Source organism: Micromesistius poutassou (assembly GCF_964030765.1).
Source record: "Micromesistius poutassou genome assembly, chromosome: 15".
Taxonomy (NCBI): Eukaryota; Metazoa; Chordata; class Actinopteri; order Gadiformes; family Gadidae; genus Micromesistius; species Micromesistius poutassou.
Window position 1 is genome coordinate 14,565,434 of NC_140285.1, and position 21,597 is coordinate 14,587,030.

At 43.7% G+C, this 21,597-nt stretch overlaps 2 protein-coding genes across 2 annotated transcripts; both read left to right on the top strand.

Annotated features, from left to right (window-relative positions):
- The first annotated feature begins 223 nt into the window (after positions 1-223).
- On the top strand, positions 224-9,626 carry sypb (synaptophysin b). The gene is made up of 7 exons (XM_084480200.1): positions 224-320; positions 1,653-1,718; positions 7,282-7,406; positions 7,888-8,086; positions 8,206-8,397; positions 8,737-9,049; positions 9,571-9,626. Exons 1-6 carry the CDS (start codon positions 303-305, stop codon positions 9,016-9,018), a joined length of 882 nt encoding a protein of 293 aa, XP_084336326.1. The 5' UTR covers positions 224-302; the 3' UTR covers positions 9,019-9,049; positions 9,571-9,626.
- Positions 9,627-12,625: 2,999 nt separating this feature from the next.
- On the top strand, positions 12,626-20,100 carry plp2b (proteolipid protein 2b). Its single transcript, XM_084479239.1, has 5 exons — positions 12,626-13,030; positions 16,641-16,796; positions 17,413-17,511; positions 17,874-17,970; positions 18,274-20,100. The coding sequence occupies exons 1-5, from the start codon at positions 12,932-12,934 to the stop codon at positions 18,285-18,287; spliced, it is 465 nt and encodes a 154-aa protein (XP_084335365.1). The 5' UTR covers positions 12,626-12,931; the 3' UTR covers positions 18,288-20,100.
- The last annotated feature ends 1,497 nt before the right edge of the window (positions 20,101-21,597 follow it).

The following is a 21,597-nucleotide window of genomic DNA, read 5'->3' on the forward strand; positions in this document are numbered from 1 at the left end:
CCCATAGCCACTACGGCATCCTTCCATATTTAGACCATATCACATCCTGGCAAGGTAAACATCCTGAGATGTTATTTCCAAAGCTGGGCTTCCTATGATAAAGCAGCGCTGTGATTGGACGAGCTTTACTCCACGTCTGACGACTTTGGTTGACGTATCACCGCCTCACGTGCCCCCTCAGCGCGCTCGTGACGCAACACAGCTTTCCTGGGCTCATCGCGGTCCTCCTCCGTGTGTTGTTGGATGAAACGCTTCCCTCCCGCTGCCACACTGATCCTCTTATCGACAAGTAAGCTGCCAAGATGGACGTTGTAAACCAGGTAAGGATTTTTGAAAATATTAAAACATTTATAGCAAATCAGTTTCTTAGACGACAATCCTATGTACCTACATTTACTGCGGTTGTACTCATATTATATATATATATATATATATTCTTTTTTTAGAGGACGCTGTAAAAATTCTGCCGACCTTTCATTTGAGAAATGCACTGCTTTCGTTTCGTTTTAACCTTTGAACCGAATTACAAATTTCCATTTAACGAAGTGTTGCAGTGCGCTAAAAGAAACAACAGACTGCATGATAAATGCGTTGCGCCTTTTTTTTTGCAATATGATGATGCGGGAGATATGATGGAGGGGCCCGCTCCCGGTGCAAACCATCCTATAGGTGGTCCAACGATTACTGCAGCAATGACATTTGGCTACCGAGGGCACGATGTCGCCTTATGGGACTATTTGGACATATAAATCAAAATGAATTCATATTTCCACCGCACAATTGTCCCCTTTGTTGAACATGAGCCCACTAGAACAGATTTCTTATGGCCTTTTTCGTGTATTCGGGAAGACCGCAGTAGGCCTGTTCCCGGTCTGTGGCCAGGACACAGAGGAGCATCCACCACCTCCAGCGACAGCAGCTCTTTGCAATCACACACCGACCCCTCGATAGTTAATTCAACGACGTGTCTAACGTTTGTTACCGATTTCTCAGTGCAGTCTTACTAATATGGATTTTTTTTATTGGGAAAACATAATCGATGGTATTGGGTAGGCCTATATAAGGCTAAATAGCCTAGCTCAAAGATTAGTCCGTATAGCAAAAAAATAGTATATTGCTCATTCCAGTGCGGCCATTTATTGATGCACACAGCAGAGACACGCCGCCTTCATGGCTGTGTCGCCGCATTCACCCAGACGCAGTGAATCCGTAGCCTGGGAGTGAGCCGTCATGCGGAATGAACATACACTAGTCATGTATGTGCAGACACGCGAACGAAAATAACAATTTGATAATCAGCTTGATCGAATTGCAATTCCATCCCCACCCCGACCACCGTCTCTCGCTTTAAGCGCCCCCCCCCTCCACCACACACACACACACGCACACGCACACGCACACGCACACGCACACGCACACGCACACGCACACGCACACGCACACGCACACGCACACGCACATGCACACGCACGCGCGTAAAAACACCTTTCCTTTACGGATGCGAGATGAAGATGAGTTGTAAGCCTATGGCCTTTGTGCGATTAACAGGTGCGTTTGTTCAACCGTCTGAATCGTTCTCGTATTGTCTCCCAGTGTGTGTGTGGGATGTGCCACAAAAAAAAATGCTCATTGTGGTTCTTTTTTTTCCACAGTTGGTGGCCCAAGGCCAGTTCACGATACTCAAGCAGCCTTTAGGATTCATCAAGGCTCTACAATGGGTGAGTGATTTCATGGAAATGATGGCGCGCTTTGTATTCCTAATTGAATGTTCAGCTCGTAGAGACTCTTGGTTTTGAAAGTTGGGCAGCAAAAGATGAGCCTTTCGACGTTATAATCTATCCGATGTTTATTTAAAATTGTTTAGAAAACAATTTATTTATTTCGGGACGTTGGCTGACATATTTGTGTCCTTCTACCAATCAGAGGGCACAAAGCTCTAGTCTACGTGAAGCTTTATACGCTCGTGACTGGTCGAGCGTGGCGTTAAAACTACACTACCCATCAGGCCGTGCGGCTCGTCGCTTCGTCTGGGTTGGCTACTGGCAGCGTGACGTACGGTGCATTGAATGGAGTATGGAAGGAGCATATTCGGTCCAACGTCCAGGGCCTCCGCAACACCTTACATTTACATTTACATTGATAAAATGGAAATAAAACTATATCTATATCTATATATATATAGATATAGATATATAATGTATAAACGTCCTTTCACCAGATGATGGGGATAAAGCACCTTCTGTGCTGTGTTTTATTAAATGCATGCAATCTGAGGAGAACTGATTCACATCAAGTGGTACATTTTCTTTAAATATTCATACACATCTTTGAGTCTCCACGTAGTGCTAGTTCGAGGCTATTTGGTCTATTGAGTCACGATGACACACACAATTGTAGATTGTATCTTCGCCACTGTCTCCATGACACTCGAATATTATTTCATAGTCACTGAAGGTTTTTAAATAGACAGAATGACCTCAAGTCTAAAGTTATAGAAACAAATGTCCTTTTACTCTAAAACTGTTCTGGTTTCTAACCTGACAATCTGCCGTTGCCATTTCCCTGTTGTTGCCCATGGTCATGTATTATTTGCTCTGGGTGCCACGCCTCTTTTGTATTTATTTGATTGTTTATTCTTACAAAGACAGCACGCAATTACTTGTAATTGCAACATTTTGAGTTAGCTAGCTGCTAATTTTCATCTCTTGTCCCTGGGCAGGTAAAACAACTACAGCAAATGCACAATATAAAACATCACAATACCTAAAAGTCCATCTGTACAATAAATCCTATAGTGATCCTTAATGTATTGGCACACTTCATTTTTGTGTTGCCTTTAGCAAAAGCTTCCGGGTGGTTTGCAGCACTACAAAGCTTCCTGAGCCTCTAATGTTTGTGGCTATGTCCACTCCCCACTACTTTAACAGAGAAAGCAGGTTGGCCAAAGGCTGTCTTCCTGAGCTGGGATACCCAGTCACCCCAAGAAGAGGCGCTATAGTCCTATAGCCACTGCCAGCATAGTCCAGGCATCCTCTAAGTGGAGAGGATGCGAGATTATGACATTTTTTAAACAAGCCTCTTGTCCGGCTAACACCAGTGGTAACAATAACAATAACAATAACAATAATAATAATAATAACAATAATAATAATAATAACACCATTGGGGCATCGCACCACGACAGAACTCTGCTCTTCGTCAGATAAAGGACCTTTTTACAATCAATCTTACTATACATTCATTAGCTCTCTCTCTATGACTGTATCGCAACCTGGTAAAAACCTGACCCTAACTGAAAATGTATGCCTATTAATGCAACGTTAATGTTTTACTAGTCATGATACATGATACTAGTGTTTTACAGTCAATGACTGTCAATGTTTACCCTGAGGCGAAGCAAGTACCAGGAATGTATGGGAAATTTGACCTTGCTGCCGTGGAATAACATGATTGTAAAAATAACATTTACCCTCTGAAATAGTTACAAAGGCCTACTTACTTACTCTACCCCTTATTAGCTAACTAAGGTTAGAGCATTTCTCTGTACGAGATGACTCAGCAGCCGATGGACAAACAACATTGAGATGTGTAAACACAGATGTTGCTCATATCATTAATTTGGGTCCGTAGCTTTGAGCTTGGCCAGTTCCCCGATGTGGGTAACCAGACTGTTAGTAACCAGACTGTTAGTAACCCTACTGTTAGTAACCAGACTGTTAGTAACCTTACTGTTAGTAACCCTACTTATAAGCCAGTGTAATTACATCTGAAAGGTTTGTGAAACAGACCACAATGCTAATATGGAAGTGTCTTAGTTGCAGTCATGCAGGGAAAATACATAAACATAGGTTGGAGATGGGCCTGGCTCGCCCTTTTAAAGACGTACTTGGTGTGAACAGTGTAGTCCTCCCCTGGAGCAGCGTGACTGTTCCAGCTTCTCCACACGGCCCGCCTGGGTCACGGTGCGCCATGGCCACCAATCAGCAGCCGAGGCTCGGGGAGGCCTGGGTCTCTGGCTCTATGAATCATGTGTCAGAGGCTCTGCGTGTCTCCGCATCAGAAGTGGGGCAGCTGGTGGGCTGCTGCTGCTACTGCTCTCTGTGGATTAATATGGACATGATGCTGCACTCCCATCTCCGCTCAGCCTCCCTTTTGCTTACACTGGGGACAAACAAATACACTTACACCCGGCCCTTCCAACAGGATTGATTAAGTTGGAAAACGTTCCCCTACGCGCCATCCAGATGAGTCATCAAGGGTTTCTATTTGTACCCGACACTTTCCTTTTCAGCCAATATTATCCTGGAAGGTTTTATAATAATAACGATTTGGTGTGTTTTATTTGATTTGTGCATTTTAAAATAATGCCTTTTAATTGGTTCGATGTATTCTACGAGTGTTTCGCCTTATGAGAGTAATGGCTTTGAAGGTCAAACAAATGTGATTATGTTGAATTGTGAAGGGCCCAACATTGACAGATGCTGCATCGTATGATGCATATATATCATGCACATAAATGTACATTCTCCCTCCCCTGGGTGCTACAGCCTGTGTGGACTAGTGTGCGTTTTTCGTTTGCACACACTACAAATAGAACGTCCTTGGTTGTGTGAGTCATGCAGGAGGCCTGATGCTTCTATCTGTCTCTTCAGTGAATAGCAGCGACGATGCCCATGTTGGCTGCTTCAGGGCACAGAATTCAATATACACGCAGCACTGACATGGGGGCTCGCCTCCAATATCTTTATAACCCAAATACACCCGCCCCCCCCCCGCCCCCTCCCTGCTCTAGTGAAGGTCAGAAGCAGAATAAATAATAGCACCTGTGATGTAATGCTCAATTTCGGACTTATCGTCGGCATTATAGTTCTGCGGAGAAAGAGCGAAAAAAAACGTACAGAATAGCTGTGTCTCCTGTGGAACCACATGTGAAACGCTGGGTCTTATCCACCAGCTCTGTGGGTTATGGTGTGAGGTCTTTGCAGAGCCCTGGTGACTCTATTTGCATCGTACATCTGTTTAACACCCTCCACAGGCTTCAGGCTGGAGAAGCTGTTTAACGCTCTCCGCAAGCTCGAGGCTGCAGTAGCACATTTGTGTTTTTATATTGGTCCACCAGATTCACGTTACACAACTAATCACCAATTAGTGGATCATGTAATGAAACTGAAGTTCATTTTCCCGTACACACACAGACACACATAGGCACACATAAGGCCCTAGCATTTTGCTTGCTTATGCAATTGCACATTTGAGCGATGGCAGCCAACGTGAGGGAGGAGGAGAGAAGTAGCCCAGATGGCTATGGTACTTTGTGTCCATGCTAGCGAGCGTGTATTGTTCCCTCTGCCTAGCGCCATGACAGGATACGAGCAGTAGCGGTTAAAACCACTTCTACTTTCAGTGTGATGCTGCTAATACTGTTACCATGGCAGCAAATGCTCTGTGTGTACGTGCAGCCATTTCTTTTCACACCGAGGACATCCCTTCATCTATCTCTCTCTCTGCCCTCTTTGCCTCTCAGCTGTTAATTCAGCCTTCCACTCAACGGTAGCGTCCGCAGTAATCATAGCATTGTGATACTGTTTTAGGTCCTGTTTTACTATTGGAATTGTTTAAATCTGGTTTATGCAAATCATTATAATGTTGTCTTAAATCCAGCCATTTAAAACAATTGTATAAAGTTATAGCTTTAGTAGTAGTATTAGTATTATGCTTATATAAGTAGGACAAAATATAAATAATAATGGATTCATACAAATCTCCACCTATGTTTCACTGAAATGCCCCAGCATGTTTACATCAGTCAGCATTGGGCTGATTCTGTCTGCACCACAGTCACAACACACTAGCCATATAATTCAATTATTTGTGGCATTTATTTTGCATTCAAATCAAGTGTATAGGTGGACAAAGTGCACACAGTTGTGTTTGAAATATCTTCCCACTCACCTCTCTGGATTGCTAGTGTCTGCTGTAAGAATTCACAGAATGCATCCATAATCACACACATTCATACAGGCTTTGCCTACAAGAGACCCAGGCCATGCCACTTGGTTATAACCACTCTTAACATGCTTACTTATAACCTAATGAGCTATGTGCAACCAACACCTTTTGGTTTGATGCAAACATCTGGCTTGGAATGTTAACATGCAGCATTCATAAAGGTAAATGAAGTCAGGGGAAGTTAACTTACACAAACGATATAGAACGTTTAACAACTACATCAACAGAAAGCTCATAGTAATACAATATGAGTGCTGGCTGACTGTAACACCTGAGAGAGACGAGTAGTGGGAGCAATAGGTTTTGGCAGCCATGTTCCCACTATGAGGTTAATCCAGCCAACAATCTGCTTGCAGATTACTCTAAATTGTTTTGTGTGTTGATTCCTGAAGCAGGAAGACTGTACTACTAGGCAATAGGAGGGCCATTACCTATGTGCGTACCTGTTAGTGTGTGTGTGTGTGCGTGTGTGTGTGTGTCTGTGGGTGGGTGTTTGCTTGTGTGTGTATGCATTGTGACTGGCTTTCAAGCTTCCTGAAGGCATAGTTGGGTGACAGATGGCAGTGTACCTCAGACAGATTAATAACTGGATTTACTATCCAATCCCATCTGGCCTGCAGGGAGAGGAGGCTAGGCTATGGTAAAAATAGTCTGTCTTGCCTAATCTGCTGTGTGCGAGAGTGTGGGCTTATATCTGCGCATGTGTGTGCTTATGCAGTACAATTGGTTATAAGGGAGAACAAAGGAACAGTTCTCACCTGAACGAGAGGGGAAGCTTACGGCGCGCGTCAAACCGGCCATCTGCCCAATAACCAAAGACTTGTTTAACCACGAGCCAAGGAAAAACCCTGCTGCCAACCAGACAGAACTTTAAGGTGGCTGTAACCATGGCAACAGGTGCAGCTCCCGCTCGGTCGCCCTGGCGATATCGCTGCATTGATTTGCACGGGGTGCTCCTGTATCAGCGGCTCGTGGTGATTGGTGCAGCCTCGGTGCCTGAGACACTCCAGAGGTGTTAACATGGCTCCGTGGCGTTCGGCGTCAACAACAGTTGCTCGTTTTACATATTAGCATTATTTATTTAAAAAAAAAAGGTGTTCACTTGCACATGAAATATTCCTGTTCTGCGTATCGTCATCATGCAGTTATTATTCATTGGGTTTTTTAATATGTTGCTGAAACCTGATGTGTTTTATACATTGCATTGGTCTTCAGTGAATAAGCTGTTTAGAGCTCATATCTTTGTGTTATTTATGTCTTTTCCTCCTTCAGATCTTTGCCATCTTCGCCTTCTCCACATGTGGCAGCTACTCAGGCATGTTCAAGATGAGCGTTGAGTGTAAAAACCGGTCGGAGAGCGACCTGGCCATCGAGGTAGAATTTGAGTATCCATTCAGGTCAGTATGTCATACACACTCTTATACTAGCATCCACTGAATCTCCAATTACATACTGGACACAAAATACATATGGTTACAATATGGTTACAAATTAATATGAATTAAGAATAGCTTTTTTACCTAGATGCAAATTCATTGTAAGCGTTATATTGCAGAAGACCCATGGTACGGTTTTGTATTGTTTATGAATAAAACCGTGTATGTTCTCATTCGCGATTTGTATCTCATAATTACAAGATCTATACTCGTAATTACGAGTATAGTTAATTGTTTCTACAGCTACAACAACATTGGCAGGTGCATTTCTTCCCAAATGAATGCCATTGATGATTGATTGATTGATGATGACATTGACGTATGTATGTGCTGTAGGCTCCACCAGGTGTACTTCATGACTGTGTACTGTGCTGCTGTGTGCGCTGTAGGCTCCACCAGGTGTACTTCATGACTGTGTACTGTGCTGCTGTATGTGCTGTAGGCTCCACCAGGTGTACTTCGACGCCCCCACCTGCAAGGGAGAGTCCCCCGAGCGCCTCTTCCTGGTCGGGGACTACTCCTCCTCGGCTGAGTTCTTCGTCACCATCGGTGTCTTCTCCTTCCTGTACTCCATGGCGGCCCTCTCCGTTTACTGCTTCATGCTGGAGAAGTACCGGGAAAACCAGAAGGGGCCCCAGATTGTGAGTACCGTAGCCCCGGTCTGAGGCCCAGCCAGCCTTTGTGCTGCATGACTCTGGGTATTAATTGATTGGGGTTTGACCGAACGAGCTGTTAATGGAGGTCTGTGCTCTGGCTTCAGGACTTTGTGGTCACAGCGGTGTTCACCTTCTTCTGGCTGGTGTCTTCGTGCGCCTGGGCCAAGGGCCTGTCGGACGTCAAGACCGCCACGGACCCCGACAGAGTCATCACCCTCATCAGCGCCTGTGACGAGCAGGAGAACCGCTGCAAAGAAGTCCACGACCCCAAGGTCTCCGGCCTCAACACCTCCGTGGTACGTACTCGCGCCTCGTCCCTGACCACCAGGACAGCCTGGGGCCAGGATCAGCTCTTTGGTGTCGCCATCATCCCGGATGAACCGTGGGAACAAACAGGGCTGGATTCACTAAGACGACTTTAATTGTCTTATTTAATAATGACAACATGTTCCATAAAAAGAATGTCGCTTTTTTATTTGTGCCCAAGCAAAAATGTCCATCCTCTCCATCTAATATACTTACTATATACTATATACTGTACTCCTTTTTTTTGTCCGGACCAAAGCCCTAGCAACGCATTGCCCCAGCAAACCCAACTGAAGACCTGACTCCGTTTTGCTCCTCCCAACCCCCAGGCGTTCGGCTTCATCAACCTGATTCTCTGGTCTGGAAACCTGTGGTTCGTGATCAAGGAGACCGGCTGGTTGGCCGCGTTCGGCGTCACCTACGCTCCCTCCCAGGAGAAGCAGCCCGCCCCCGACTCCTTCGCCCAGGGAGGGGACTACGCCCAGCAGGACCCCTACGCCGGCTCCCAGGGAGGCTACCAGCCCGACTACGGCCAGCAGAGCTACACCGAGGGCGGCGAGTACAGCCAGGGCTATGAGCAGCAACCCACCTCCTACTCCAATCAGAACTGAGGCGATCCAATCGGTGTGAAGCTGCAGGATGGTGAGTAACCACAACACACAGCGTCATCATCCAATGAGAGGAGACCATACAGTCAGTTTGACCATGAAGGACAAATGCTACAATCATATAATGCTGTATAATAATCATATAATGCTACAATCATATAAGCTAATGTAAGCAGCTATGGCTGAATCCTGTATTATGCAATGCGAATGCACAGATGAACGTATCTGGTGGTTAACTATTATTACAGTCATTAATATAATGTATACTTTATAGAATAAATAGTATTGTGCAATTCAATGTCATTTTGAATTCTCGTTCTGATAAGTAGATTATTAAGACAAACCACATGACTTAAACGCCACACATATAAGAATATATCAATGATATTGTTTTTAATACATTTTCCCTGTGTGTGTGTTTGTGTGTGTGTGTGTGTGCATGCATGTGTGTGTGTGTGTGTGTGTGTGTGTGTGTGTGTGTGTGTGTGTGTGCGTGCGTGCGTGCGTGCGTGTGTGTGTGTGTGTGTTATGTGCGTGTGTGTGTGTTCCTTCCAGGCTGACGTTAGTTGTAATTTGGAGTGTGGTTCTCGACCACCGCCTGAACTCCACACTCCTCTGTGTGTGTGTGTGTGTGTGTGTGTGTGTGTGTGTGTGTCTGTGAGTCAACTAGAGGAGGAGGGCTGATGTGGACGCCCGGCTGGACCACACTGCGGGGTGGGGGAGGGTGTGTGGGGGTGTGTGTGGAGGGTGGGGGTGGGTGTATTCTGGGGGGCGGTGGGGGAGGGCTGGGGGGGGTTAACTGTAACAAGCTGTTTAGTCTCGTAATGTACGTAACTGTAGAAGACAACCAAGGCTTGTCTGTTTGGTCATGCGAGAGAAACTTGAACACAATACCAAAACCTTCACTAATGAACGGTAAAGATCCATCGTACTAAATGGGAGAGTCTTCAATTTAATTGAGAAAATTGTAGTAATATTTAACTTGGGAGAATGTATTTGTCTGTGCTGTGTAAATATAAACATAACGATATATATATATACATAATTATTATTGTTATTATTATACATACACAGTTGAATAATTGTGCACTCCATATTAGTTGTTATACAACAAATGTAGAGCACAGAGTTATTCAACTGCATTTATTTTGGTTCTGTTTAGGAGCTTACATAGTTGAACCCTATTGTCCTATTCACATCCATCACTCCTTAATCAGGCTACTTATTTGGTTTAGAATAGTTTTTTTTCAGACTTTTTTTGTATGTGTTTCATATAATGGAGAGGCGTTCAAGTGGTTGAGGTTGGTGTCAATGTAATGGTAAATGTTTCAACGGAAGTGTTTAGAAAACATGTTTGCTATAGCAGTGAGGAGATATTAGCTGTGCATTTTTATTTTGTTGGTTTTTGATCTGCTGTTTCCGTTATCATCCCGACATCATGGTCACGACAGGATTTCACTTTTGTGTTTCACAAAAAATTTAAAAAAACTGGCACAAAAATATAAAATGCATATAGTAATGACAAATAGTTAGCATGATAGCATCTTTTATCTGCATATACTATGCTTTTTTCCAAAAACCTGCTGTTGTGTTCTATTAATGTGAAGATTGTGTATCAGGGAAGTTTAACTGTTTAGCAATGTGTGTGTGTTTTGTGTGTGTGTGTGTGTGTGTGTGTGTATGTGTGTGTGCGTGTGAGCGTGTGTGTATGTGAGTGTGTGTGTGTATGTGTTTTGTTTGGGTGTATGTTATGGCATCAAGCACATTACGTCAATGAACCGTGTCCAGTTTGATCGCCTTCATGTGGTCCAGATAGTAGTCAGACAGAGTCCTATAGTTTTTTAACCATTGTTTCTATTGCAGCATAATCATGGAACTCAAATATTTACATTATCATGTACTGTTGTCTGTGCGAGAACAAAATAGACTATATGGTTTTGAAGGTCATGCCCAATCGGATATTCTATATTCTGAGCTTTCCAACAATATAGCAACATGATTTATAAGGCTCCTGCATTTCCCAATTCCTCTTCCATCCCTTCCTTCAATGAGAGACACGCCCAACTGGCCCAAGTAATGCATGTTTCTTCTACCTTTTACCTACAAGGCCCCGTTGACCAAGTTCAGACCGACGGATGCATTCAACGTTCATGCTACAGTATCAGTACCGCGACGGTTGGTTGGGGAGCTAGCGTACTGCATACAGCACATGCAGCTCATGCTGAATTTCACACAAAGAGTCGAGTGCTGAGAGGAACACGCATTCCCAGGTCATCACAGATATACTGCCAATCCTCTGTTTGGTGGTTGGAAGGAGAAAATATTTGCTTAATGGTGTGAGGTGTGGCTTAGCATTGGTACTGTTGCTTCCACCGTAATACTTAAGAAAATGACCGGCTATAGGCTTTAATGGCGGGTGTACGTTTCAAATTGACATTTGAAAAAGGCCTGGGTTGTTCGGACGAGGCGATGTAGAATCAACAGCTGTCTTACTTCCGTGAGTTCCCCCTGCCCTCCTCTCTCTCTCTCTCTCTCTCTCTCTCTCTCTCTCTCTCTCTCTACTTCTCCCTATCTGTTTCACTGTAGCTCTGATACATATGCTCAAATGAAAATATACTCTGTTGTTAGTGGTGAATGATGTCTTGTGATACTCTACGCCTTTTAATAGTGCTGTGTTTATTGTGTATGATGTATTCATAGTAGTATTTATGATGATAAGTCTGAGAAAAGAATATCCCAAACTATTGAGAATTCTACTGTATTCTTATTATATGGAATTCGTGTGAAATAAAAAATGAATAAAACTTGAAATTATTCTGTTAATGGTTAAATGTCTGGCTCTTCTTATAATGTGTATGTTATGCAGCCAACATGTGTTTTATCAATGATATATATCTATATTTCAATTTAGACACGACTTCAAGTCATTGTGTGGGTTCTGTGCATAATCATGTGTGCATACCGGGAATATCGCTGTGCCATACAGTCGGTCGACGTGGTGGGAAATGTATATTTTCCAGTGTCAGTAATCATCACACATGTGAATGCACGAATAGGCCTACATGAAATGTTTTCTTCTATCGAATTTAACGGAATAATAGTTGGTAAGAAATGAATAAGTCTAATGGTGAGTCTACACTAACCTTTCACAATGAACGGGAAGTTACGTAATCCTTTCTGAGCGGTGAGGGTAAAGTGACTAAAGACTGTCGCTGTCAACACTTAAACACTAACCACTATGACGGGCTGTGGGATGCGCAGCAGTATAACCTGCTTTCAAATATAATTTTTTAACATTTAAATAATATTTAAAATATATATATATTACGCAGTAATGATAAATAAAAAATATAATCGTCCCAGTCAGATAAAATAAAATAATAACTATTATCAGCCTCGGAATGGAATGAATGTGTGGGCAGAGCCCGTGATGTGCCAAGTTGTCATGGAAACTGTCGGCGCCCCTACCGCGGCGCCAACAACACGACCAAATCAAGACAAACCGAATGTGGTGGTGAAAATATCCCATTTAACCATGCAACTTTATCTCTAGAGCACCCGTCGTGGTCATCAAGATCTCATGTGTTGAACACCAAACCAAAACAGGTTGCAGTGTGGCGATCGGGAGCGTATTACGGTCTTATCTCCAGCCCACTGTAGACCAGAAGCCTCTTGAGAAAAAGTGAAAGCCAACGCCCCGTTGACGCTCCTGCGCGCACTGCGATCCACACTCAACCCCACTGTGCTTCTCACAGCACATCTTCACACTTTACAACCAGGGAGACTGATCTTATATTTTAAAAAAAAGCTACGAGCCATTATTTGAGTTTGTATTTGCGGGAGTATCTTGCGTCGTTGTCCACGTTTCAAGATCAACAGTTGACTCGCAGTGAAGACTTTAGACTTTACTTGAAGAATGGCTGATACCACCGGAGCCAGCCCCGCCAACCACTGCCTGGAGAAGCTCAAAAGTTACGTGAAGACCCAGAAAGGGTTTATTCTTGCAGCAGAAATAGTAAGTGCTTTTACTGGAGTATTTTGTTGAACAACGTTACATTGTGAATAATCTCTTCCGCTTGGCCAAACGCTTTGCAACACAAAACAATCGCTCTCTGTGCGGTGTTTACTTGTGTAATGCCACTGGTTGCTGCAGCTTGTAGACTGCCACTGTGTGGCTTCAGGGTGAAGTAGAGCCTACTCTCACATAGGAGCCCATCGAGCATGTTTGGTCGTTTTTTTTTTGAAAAACAAAGGTGTGTAGCTTCTAATGAAGGATATATGGTCTCTCCAGTTGGAATGGGGACCACGTGGATTCGGGGTTGGAGGTCAAGTCGAGGGGCTTCCACCACCTGTCACGTTCTCTCATTTGGCACCAAACCCCAAACATGCCAGCGATTTAACTTGGCAGTCCACCCGTCTGGCTTTCTGCAGTGAATCCCTTTTAGTTTCATCGTCTTGTGGGGTATTATTTATTTACCAGATCTCCTGTAGGTCTACCTGCAACATGTTAGTTAGCCAGCCTCGATTACATGCCACTCTATGGTTGCATGATATGTTTTTCTGTGATTCATCTGTCATCAATATTGTTGCATGTAAACCAGCCAACAAGATACTCCCTTTCACCCCAATCATAGATCCAAAACAATGCTATCATGCTTCTGTCTTGAATTAATAATAAGGCACTTTGTGTTGACCACTAGTGTAAGTTATCCCCAGTAGGTTGTCAAAGAAACCCTTCTTTCTCATATGTTCCTACACACACGTCATAATGAGAGTCCACCCTGGTAAGCTGTTTTTAAAGGGTAGGCCCTCTAAGGGAATTTCCATGAAAACGTGTACCGGACTACCCCTGCACTGGGAGGGGTGGCTGCGCAGGCATCTAGGGGCCCTGCATGCTATTAAAGGGTATTTACACACTGGAAGGCCTGGCGGATTGTCCACTCTGTGCTGTTTTTGGATCCTGTGATGGTAGAGCTATAAAGAGGGCTGGTCCAGACCTCCGACTGCCCGTAACATATTGAGAGTTACCCGTTATCTAGTGTGCGGTATGTTCCCGTTTAACATATGGTTTAGCAGCAGCTACAGCAAAGCTACTGTATCACACTTGACCTGACTGCGAGTTCACTTTGCCTACACTCACGCACGCAGTCCGGAGCTCTTATCAGTGGCTCCAACGGCCGACTTCCTGAGACGTACACTGACATACACACCCACATGCCTTTTCTCTCACCGACCATGTTTGCCGTCAAACCTCAATGCTTGTTGTATGCACACAAACAGTGGCATGACCAGTCTTGATCAGGTTTTAACGCTCCACCAGAAGGGCAAACGGCGTCATGTAGGGACTCACACACATGCACACACCCAAATGAGCGGAAACCTCCCTTTTGTGACATGCAGCGGTGGTAATCCAGTTATTACTGAGGGTTAGATGACATGATTTTGTATTCCATTGATAGACCAGTGAGGCACAACTGACCACTGCTGTCTTCAGTGAAATAATGATCAGTGATCACCGTTTGAATGGAGCACGCGTAACTGAACTGGGAACCTGTGTTCTGTCAAGCCAAACACTTGTTCCAGGTTGCAAGTGTTGATATGGATGACTAAGAGAAATCTTATCAGTGACTCAACACACAAGACTCAATGTCACTTCCTTGGTTACGGATGGTTTGGTATTTCCTACTGTGCTATGGGGGCCTGCCCTTTGGTTCTTGTGTTGCTCTATGACTATAATTAGCCACACCTTTCTAACAATTTCACCCATATCTGGTTCTAAAGAGCAGTGTGTTCATTATACTCTTCTACTTAATGGGTCCTAGCTCTGTGTTTTCGCCCCTCTCCCTCGCTGTTGTGCAAATAGATCAGGGCCCACTGTCTCTCCATAGCACCAAGGTGTCAACATCTGGGGTGAGAGAAGGACTCCAGTGTGGTGGGCGGTTTGACTCTTGTGTAGCCTTTGCTGCCTTCAGAGCAAGGCCCCAAGATAGAGCCTCTCTTTGTGTCTGGGGGCCCTCGGACATCTTACCGCTTCACAGAGGCGCTCTGTGCCAGCCTCCTGAACACTACTACTGTGTGTGTGTGTGTGTGTGTGTGTGTGTGTGTGTGTGTGTGTGTGTGTGTGTGTGTGTGTGAGTGATGGGAGAGAGGGAGAGAGAGAGAGAGAGAGAGCAAGAGAGAGCAGTGACAGATGTAGAAGGCTGTTGTTGGGGGTCGTTAGTTATAACATGTGTGCTCGATATAGCAGTCTCTAGCTAGTCTGCAGACTGTGAAACATAACTTACTCTCCCCCCCCTCCCTCCCGGTGGTCTGTGTGAAATAAGGTGATGTGCCAGGGGGCCACTAAGTGCTGAGAGATGATTAGCATCCTAGGAATCCAGTTGATCCCGCAGCCCACGTTCAGCAGCATCAGGAGCAGACCTATAAGGAGACGACAAGGGAGAAGTGAAACCGCAGACACAGCATTTCTGCCCTGAAGAGGTTGTAAAAAAGACACAACGTATATGTTTTAAACAGATGGCGGAAACGACTTTGACGTAATAACGATGTTGACATTAATACAGGGGGAGGATGAGTAGATGAGCCGTAACATAAATAATAGCCTCATGAATCAAAAGGCGTACAGTTCACTAGAAGCGGTCCGTATTTGAGTATTATTAGGCTGTGTTGTGTCATGTGTCTGTATGAATGCAACCTGCCCACACCGCAGCAACAATAGTGCGATTGAGAGGAGGCTGCTGGGGGTCTTGAGCCGTGTGGGCCGAGCAACGTAATGACTTCTACGGAAACGGGCAGAAACTCAGCGGGCCGGGCCCAAGGGAACGCCTCCCTGCTTTCCCCTTCGCATGGAAAAATGTGTTCATAATGTGGGGGGAAACACACTGACACACACACACACACACACACACACCCACACACACACACACACACACACACACACACACACACACACACACACACACACACACACGCAAGCGCGCTGTAAGTCTTGGATGGAACCACCATGTGTTGGGTGGATTGGTTTGGTTTTTATTGAAAGGGCTGAAACTCCTTCAGTCACTGATTTATTTGGGTTACCTACTGTTTTGACAGTGTTGAGTTTGGCTGCTTTCCTCACGTTCTTGCACATAGTTCCTCTACCAAGACGGATTTGCTGATTAGGCTTTGCAGTTTTCCTGTGGTGAAAGTAAAGCTCTTGCTATTGTTCCACCAGGGAGAGGACTAGCTTTGTGTACACCCTGGTTCAGAGGACCGTGTCTAATGTAGAGGGACTTCATTAAGACATTGTTTTCCAACCTGCTCCACTTTAATCTGGCTCTTGCTGTTGATTCCTGGCGATGGCATGGGGGCCGGGTTACGTTTGTTGATTCTATTGCTGATTCTGAGTAATAAACTTTCAAGTACCGACCTATTCTTAGTACCATTGCAATCCAATATATATATATATATATATTTACCACAGCATACATGCCATTCCCTGGTTTAGCTTCTACTTTTAACTCCCGGATGCTTAATAGTATTATATTACAACATCAATGTTAATAGATAACAGGTTATGCTTAATATTGCACTAGGCAAATAGATTTAGACAAAAACGTGTGTTTCTTGTATCTTCCCCTCCCCAGCTCATCAGCTTCATCATCATCATCTGCTATGCTGCCTCTAATTACGGGGGCTACTCCGCCGTGGCCATCTGTGAGATGATCTTCGCCATGATCTTCTTTGGGCTCTTCATGATGGAGATGGACAAGCAGATCCTAGTGGTCAACTGGGTGTGGAGTGTGAGTTTTTCAGTTGCACACGCACACCTACATGGACACACACACTATTATTAGCACATGCACACACACCTACATGAACACACACACACACACAAGCATTAGCACACACACACACACACACGCACAAGCATTAGCACACACACACACACACATACACATGCACACACTCACTACATGAACGTACATGCTCCCTTATGCTATATGATGATGCTAACTCACACATGTATAGACAAGCAAACATAACGAAGCTAAGTCAACACATACCTCTGGTACGACCTTATGAACATAAAACGTTGTGTGAGGGTTCATTTAATTAAAAATAGTTCAAATTATGAATCTCTCGGAATACTTGAGACAATTATCATTGAATGATTGTCATTAGCAGACCGTATAAGATAAAACACCATGCTTTAAAAAAAACTAGAGTAGTGCAAGCTTCAGCTCACATGATATACTCACACACACACTCTTGCACAACCAGACAAACTTTTGTATAGTTTTATTGCATGTGTGTGTTTAGATCTATTTATTTCTATCTATATATGTGTGTGGGTGTGTGTGTGTGTGTATATATATGTATATATATATGTGTGTGTTTCTCCTGTGGTGGCCCTAGGATCTGTTCCGTGCTGGGATCGGCGCGGTGCTCTACATCATAACCTCCCTGATCTGTGTCATCGGAGGGGCCGGCGACGGTGCTCGCATCGCCGGCGGGGTACGGTACACTTCCTTTGCATTGACATGAATGCAAACTCGTGCTCATTTCGTAACTGCATCCACTGCTGACTCTGCATTGAATTGCATTGACACATCCGCTCCAACATACAGGACAGAATACCGCTGGACATTGGGTGATAGTGGAATGACTTACATAAATATGTATATGTAATATGACAAACATAAATATCACTGTGTAAAAATGTGTCTCATGCTGTTTTTACCATCAGAACTAGACTCAGAGTTGGTCACCCAAAGTCGGGCCCACACACGCGTAGGCAGGATTCCCCAAGGCAGTACTACTACAACAGCTCTGTGTACCTTAACATGTTTACATTGTTGCCACCTCTTCTACTGTAGGTCTTCGGTCTGCTTGCAGGTATCCTGTTTGCCTACGATACCTACCTCATCTTCCTGCAAGTCCAGAGCAACAGGCAGCACACAGCAGCTGCTACTGGTAGGAACCACCTCCTTCGCTTTTATTATGATGTTAATGAAGTCCTTAGAACTGTGCAAATACATGCCCTATATAAAGCGTGATTCTATACAACTACATATAACTATGTTATAAAAGCTACTATGGCAAACTTAAAAAGTTAGAATATGGTTCAATATTATGTAAAAACAAGGCAAATATGCATATTTATTCTTAAATTGCATCTGCCCTATCGTGGCTGTAAGGCTGCTTTGAGCCAGACCTGGCCAGGTGATAACCCTACTTTCTTTCTGGCTCCTTGTCGTCAATCCTCCTGGCTCACAGACGACAATGTTTAGTCGTCCAAGGCATCACAACCACAAGTCAAACACACAGCAGCAGAAGATTAAGAAAAACACATGAGGAAGATGATGATTAAGGAGCCGGCAGCAAAGAGCAGAACGTGGCTGACGGCGGAGGGACGAGACAACCTCATGTTCCGACCCAGAAGAAGAGGACATCTATTTTAAAGGTGCAGTGTGTAGGATGTGAGTGGAGTCTAACAGTGGGAAACCAACTGAATACCCCCCCCCACACCCCACCCACCCCCCCCCCCTTCCCTTTCCAGTGATGTAGGGCAAGTTGGGCACTGTTGGGCAAGACGCCAGTAGGTACTTCCAAAACGATTTCATTGTCTGCGACAGCATCACGCAGTCGAGGGAAGAGGTTCCTTCAAAGATATATATATAAATTGTAGTTAGTTATTAAGTCTTTAAACCTATAAGGTCATATCTGACAAGTTCAATTTAAGATAGTTAAAAATTAAAAACAAGTTCTCTCTAGAGCTGTTTGTCCATTCTGGGCTACTGTAGAAACATGGCGGTGCAACATGGTGGCCTCCATGGCAGAGGACCCTCCCCCTATGTAGATATGAAGGGCTCATTCTAAGGTAATGAAAACACAACAATCCTTATTTTCATTGGATCATACACTAATGAAATCATACTTATGAATATTATATTCCATTTCTGCCAAGTCCGTTCTTAAATTCTACATACTGCACCTTTAAAGGTCCGGACCAGGAAGGCAGCCGCCTTCGCTGACCAACCGGTGACCTGCAGGTGTTCTATCTAGTGCCTGCGTCATGGTTGGGTTACATTAGGGTTTTCCTGGTTAAACCTTAACTACGACTTCAGTGTGCCCCTGGGGGATTTACGGTTTGGTCCTGTAAAAAGGGAAAGTTGTAAATAATTGGCACTGTAAAGCATTTGTTCGTATCCCTAAAGCGGTTTTCTCACTCTATTTAGTTTAGTGCACATTTCTACTGTTTTTAATGGAATATAATGGTTACGTTGACTGTGGCAAAGTGTCCTTGTCCACTTAATACTCTGTATAGATTTAAGAAACAATTTAAACAAGAATGGGCGCTTATGGAATTACTTGATTTGTTCTGGTTTTGGTTGAAATATTTGTTTTGGTGTTAAGTAAAGTTTACATGAGGATTCAGGCTTACAACCATCAATGCCCAAACCCTTTCATGCTCTCCCTGCCATTTCAACGTTAATTGTCAAGCTTTGTGAGATATAGTGCCTTAATCTGGTCCCAACTAACCAACATTAGTTCTAGTCTGGTCTATGCTGTGTTTAATACTCAATAATACTGTATTTCTTTTACAGACCGAAGATGAACTTATGTGAAGTTTAGGCCTACCTAATATGCCTGTTTGAATTGGTATTCTACTGGTTCTTATCAAAGCACAGTCTTTGTTCATTCAAAGTTTTGTAATAAATTAATCACCAAAGACCTTTGTCTTCTTGCTTGAGGGATGCCCATCACTCCAAATGATTTTCAATTCTTTCTACTCAGGTCTTGTGTGTGTTTTTTCATGTGTGGTCGTAACAAGTTTCCAAGGTGCAAAAATATAGTGTATGGATATTTTATAGCAGCAAAACGAAACGCCTTTTGTGGATGTGTCTACTCTATGACGTGAAGAAGCTGTGTTTGAGAGCTTGTGAATGATATTTCAGAATTTGGATATTGTGGTATTAAACTTTAAACTGTACAATTGTGTTTTGATTTAAAAGGTGAAGTTTTTCAAAGAAGCCTAAATGTTTTCAACTAATAAGCTTCATACGCCGTCACATCAGTGATTTCTTAAATAAAACAGATTGTTGCCACAATGAAAGTGTGAACAATGTCTTATTTGTACATCCGTCTTACAATGTGTTGAAGAAGATGCCGTTTGTGAACTTCTGCTTCTGAAAAACGTGCTTCACTTGTTGATTTAGAAAAGACAACCATCCAAACTGCACTGAAATGTCCATGTCGCTTTCCCTCATATATAAAATTAGAATTCTGTTAAATCTAAATCTAGATACTTTTTATATCTAAATCTAATATCTAAATAGAAATGCTTAACCCTCCTATTATGTTCAAATAAAATAAAAAAAACAGTAAAGATGTTCATAGAACCAAGTGCAAGTACTAACAATCGCCAGGCTAACCCCATTCCCCGTATTCAGCAGTGATAGCTAGCTACTGCAGATGCTACACAACATGCATGCACAACACAATTAAGTACATGCTAAACAACAGTGCAACAGACAAATAAGGGACTGAATGGCTATGTGGAAGGTGAACTCTGAACAGGTGGGGTTTGAGTCGTTTGCGGAAGCTGGTGAGCGACTCTGCGGTCCTGACATCAGCAGGGAGCTGTTCCACCACAGACTGTTTATGACTGCTGCTATCTGGTGGGGCCTGGAACCATAGATGACATTAGCTGCAGTCAGTCTACCCTGTCTTGCACCTTTTTTTTTGTTAATTTCATGTTTTCCATGTTTAACCCATGGTTAGGAAAAGTCTTAAAAAATCTAGCTGAAAAAAGTATGTTAACCATGTTTTTAGAGACTGTTAACTTTGAATCGGGTCAAATTGACCCCTAACAATAGTAGGGTTCTGAAGCTAAATCTAAATCGATATTTTATATCTAAATATTATGTCTAAATCCTAAATCTTATGTCTAAATCTAAATTCATACAAAATATATACTAATAGGTTCTGACTCCTATCCAGTCTTATTTCGGGGGAGGCATCACGTGCATTGGGCAGGAACGGCGCTCACGTACAGCAGTCTAATTGACATCTTATTATTAGTATTATTTTTTCTGTATGTACTCTGCATGCGCACACACACACACACACACACACACACACACACACACACACACACACACACACACACACACACACACACACACACACACACACACACACACACACACACACACACACACACACACACACACACAAACGCGCTCTCGCACACACACACACACACACACACACACACACACACACACACACACACACACACACACACACACACACACACACACACACACACACACACACACACACACACACACACACACACACACACACACACACACAGCTTGCAGCAGTGGCTAAATACATCTGTAACATCTGGAGCCATCTGGAACACACCTTAATACCCACATGAATCTGCCAAAATGGCGAAGTCTGGCTATTCTCTCACACTGCTTTGGCTGCATCGGTCACGTGACGCCTCCCCCGAAATATGACTGGTTAGGAGTGAGAACCAATTAGTATATGTAGGAGAATTATATTATCTGTTGTATGGATTTAGGA

Coding starts and splice junctions, on each gene's coding strand:
- plp2b (XM_084479239.1), top strand. CDS start 12,932: ATGGCTGATACCACCGGAGCCAGCCCCGCCAACCACTGCCTGGAGAAG. Junction 16,797..17,412: donor TGGTCAACTGGGTGTGGAGT/GTGAGTTTTTCA, acceptor TGGTGGCCCTAG/GATCTGTTCCGTGCTGGGAT. Junction 17,512..17,873: donor GTGCTCGCATCGCCGGCGGG/GTACGGTACACT, acceptor CTTCTACTGTAG/GTCTTCGGTCTGCTTGCAGG.
- sypb (XM_084480200.1), top strand. Junction 1,719..7,281: donor TCATCAAGGCTCTACAATGG/GTGAGTGATTTC, acceptor TTCCTCCTTCAG/ATCTTTGCCATCTTCGCCTT. Junction 8,087..8,205: donor ACCAGAAGGGGCCCCAGATT/GTGAGTACCGTA, acceptor CTCTGGCTTCAG/GACTTTGTGGTCACAGCGGT.